Source organism: Gavialis gangeticus, unplaced genomic scaffold (genome assembly GCF_001723915.1).
Source record: "Gavialis gangeticus isolate Ggan-Ray unplaced genomic scaffold, GavGan_comp1, whole genome shotgun sequence".
Lineage (NCBI taxonomy): Eukaryota > Metazoa > Chordata > Crocodylia > Gavialidae > Gavialis > Gavialis gangeticus.
The window spans coordinates 56,492,130-56,495,880 of NW_017728994.1; the positions used below are offsets into that span (position 1 = coordinate 56,492,130).

At 44.4% G+C, this 3,751-nt stretch overlaps 1 protein-coding gene across 2 annotated transcripts in view; it reads left to right on the forward strand.

Annotated features, from left to right (window-relative positions):
- TDRD1 (tudor domain containing 1) overlaps positions 1 to 3,751 on the forward strand; it is an 85,399-nt gene that overhangs the window by 56,351 nt on the left and 25,297 nt on the right. For both annotated transcript variants that reach the window (XM_019502860.1, XM_019502861.1), the window contains exon 14: positions 2,777 to 2,947. In XM_019502860.1, the coding sequence (XP_019358405.1) occupies positions 2,777 to 2,947 (171 nt within the window). The remainder of the gene's footprint in view (positions 1 to 2,776; positions 2,948 to 3,751) is intronic.

A 3,751-nucleotide genomic window follows, 5' to 3' on the forward strand; every position in this document is an offset into this window, starting at 1 on the left:
CTCATGGTGAGGGAGGGAGCGGGCCAGAGACAAGTGCTGGTACTGCCCAGTTGGGGCGGGGTGCAGAACAGAGCCGCAGGCAGCTCATCTGGAGGGATGGGGAGGGGGGTGGCTCCTTGCTGCTGTGCGTACCCGCAGGGGAGGCATGGGGGGGTCATGTGCCCCTGGATTTGTGTGAGGTAAGGGCAGGCTGACTGCTGTGGGTTCTGGTGTCTTCCTGACAGGGCTGGGCCAAGGCAGGGCAGGCAGTGGCAGTGCTGGGGGGGTTCTGTGGGGTGCCTACAGCAAATTTTGGGGTACTTTGTAGCCACCTCTCCCAGTGCTGCTGCTTACTGGCCACCCCTGGAGCACAGCCCCAGCCTCGTCCCCACCCCCCCTCCAGGAAGAAGCCAGCACAACCCCTGGCCCCATGCCTGAAGTAAGCAGCCTGTCCTCACCCCATGCACAAATCCAGGGAGGTAAAGGCCCCCATGCCTGCCCTGGGGGAGCAGACAGCAGTGGGGACTTGCCTCTGCTGCCCACGGCTTCATCCTGCACCCTGCCCTGGCTGAGCAGTGCCTGCCTCAGCCCCACTCCATCCCTACCCATCCTGCCCTCCAGACTTGCCCACCAAACATTGTTTTCCAAGCTGCCAGCCTGCATTGTTGGGCCCATGCACGTTGTGCACAGCATTTATTGGCGATATTATCAGCTACACCAGCCAAAAATAGCCAGTTTCCAATTTAATGTCAATTTTCCTTTTATCAGTGCTGGTCCAATATAGACTGATATATTGGCGAACCTCTAGAGAGAGCCTTTAAGCTGGAAGAAGAGAGTACTACTTATTCGGGCTGTGTGAAGCTTCAGTCACTGATTCAGTTCAGAGGAGATTTGGCCCAAATCAGTGGCCGAATCTCCAAAGCGAATTGGGAGACCCATTAATCTCTCCTAATAGATTTGGAAAGATTTGATGATTTGGCCACAGACGCAGCTTTATGTGCTTTTTCTGCCTGCCTCAAGGTACCATGCTTGGCCCGTGAATACTGAGATGGTGGGGTGGATACAGCGTCCCAGAAGCACGACCGGTCAACTTCTGAGTTCTCTGCGGAGCATGCGGGGGACCTGCCCCCTGGCTCAGTGACTGGTGCCTCCTGGGTCTGGGTGGGTACCTGGGATCCCCCCACAGCTGCTAGCCAAGGCTGGGGGGTGGAGGGTGGTCCCCTGCATGCTCAATGGCAGACCCAGAAGTGGACCAGAAATAATTCCAGTCCACTTCTGGGTCTGCTGCCAAACACTCCTGTGGGATGCTCCACCTGCCCGACCATCTCGGTGTTCATGAGCCACACCTGGTACTTCAAGGTATGTAAAAAAACAAAACAAAAAAAAACATATAAAGCTGTGTCTGTTGCCAAATCATCAAACCTCTGTTAATCGGAATAGAATCTTCAGATTCAGCCAAATCCAAATTGGAACTGCGATCCAAATCAGTGAATTGAATAGCTCTTCTCCGAATCGGCCTAATCCAAATCAAATGCTGCCTGCTTTGCACATCTCTGTGGTCGCTTACAGACATTTAAAAAAAAACAACAAAACCCGTCAAAAACCCATGTCTTACTAGAAGAAGCACCATGCTAGTTTCATCTGGGTCTGCAGCATCTATAAATCATGCACTTACACAGGGCTTTTTGGTGCTTTTTATCTAAAGTTGATTCAATTAACCATTAGATCAGGCTTGTCCAACATGCGGCCCTCCAAGCTGTTTTCTGAGGCCTAAGGTGCTGTGATGGGAAACAAAAGTAAACACTGTACTTTCTTTTCAAGGGGGTGATGTGATACCGCTTCATGAGAGGTCTTTGAATATGGCTCGCTGGCCCACTGGGTGATAAAGTTCGTGATCCGGCCCCACATCCAAAAAGATTGGGCACCGCTGTATTAGATAAAAGCAGTAATACACTAGACTAATGCACTGCCTCTTCTGGGAATATGCTAGGCTCAACACAGGAGCATGCCAAGTTTACAGTAAAGCACTGTTTTTTGCTTTTTTCGTTTTTTAACATATGTAAGCAGCCAGTAGGCCTACATTTATTCCATTTTCTGGTCAGAAACTATTTAGGAGAGCCCTGTACTCTAAGGCCAACTAAGGGAACAGAGAACCTAACGTTACAGGGAATTCAGTTATGCAGCAAAAATTGCTTGAGTTTTTTTTTACTTTTGCAAATATTGTGCTATTACAGTTCATAGAAAAATAAGGCTGCAAGGGACCTCCAGGGGCCCTCTAGTCCAACTGCTGCTCCCTGTTTTCCTAGTCTGTATAAAGATTCCACAATCATTCTCAGTCATCTGTTTCAGTGCATTGTATATTTGGCCCTGAACTATATTGTCCATAACTTAAAAGTGAAAAATTTAATTTAAAAATGACAAGTGTTTATTTAAAAAAAAAACCCTCGGTTTATATAAAATTTGACTGAATTGTTAAAGATAAAATTAATTTTATTTACTAAGCAATATCCAGAAGCCCCATTCACAGAGCTTAGTTGTTTAGCAGGGGGGGTGTTTTGTTTTTCTTCATTTTGGACATCAGTGCATCTTGTAAGGTGGTGATTCCTATTGTGTCCACAATCTGTTTTTATAAAGGAGCATAATAGGTTCTTCTGTTTGTTCCAAATAAAGGACTCTCCTACTTGCCTATAAACTCTGGACTGTGATTGCTGTTGCATTTTTATATTGTATTATCAAAAAATACTTTTAGTGGAAGACATTTACTTGCACTACATGTTTGTCTCTCTCTTCTCTCCAGAGGACGATCAGTGGTATCGTGCTTCTGTTATAGCATATATTTCTGAAGATACTGCTTTGGTGGGCTATATAGATTATGGTAATTTTGAAACGCTTCAGATAACCAGACTTCGGCCTGTGGTTCCGAAACTGTTGGAGTTGCCGATGCAAGCTATAAAGTGTACTTTAGCAGGTAAGAAATTGCAAGCTGTTGTATATCAAAATACAAAATAATGATTCAACATTTTGGGGAAACCCTTTAAAGAATGTACCTGAAGATAAGTTATGACGACCGTGACCAAGTGGGAGCATGAGGATAATGCTAATAACTATGGAAACATACTTTATAATGATTACACTAAAATTCCTAAGACTAAAATCTATTCAGATGTGCATAGTTATCTCTAACAGTAAAATCAACAACAACAATGACAAACCATCCCCTCCTGCCACTTAGAAAACTTTTTTCAGTTTTAACAGATCTACACAGGAGCTGTACATGTACCCTTGGTTAGAATGACAGCTATAGGTACCAGACCTCTCTTTTCATCTGTGATCCTGCTCATAGAGTGGAAAGTACAGTTTTCTGGCATGCTTTGATCTGGACAGATGTATCTGATGAAAATGCTAGCAGAATCTGACTATGTGAACTTTTTAGACATCTCTAACACTTTTGGTCAAACACAAACACACTTAGTTCAGAACTGTTCCTTTTGATGCTTTTGAACATTACTTTAGCTTTGTGAACATGTAAGTTTTTAGATTGATCATGCTCCAGAGGTCAAAATTAAAATACTTCTTGGGCTTCAGTTATTTTTGAGAGGAAACCATAGATTGACACCCTATTTACCATCAAAGATGGGACCAATATACATGGAGCATGCCCTGAATGGAGTTTTTCTTCCAAATCACATTATACTGGGTGCAAGAGTTCTTTTGCAATACCCAAAAAAAAAAAAAAAAAAAAAAAGGGGTTTTTTTTTTAAAAAACCCCCCC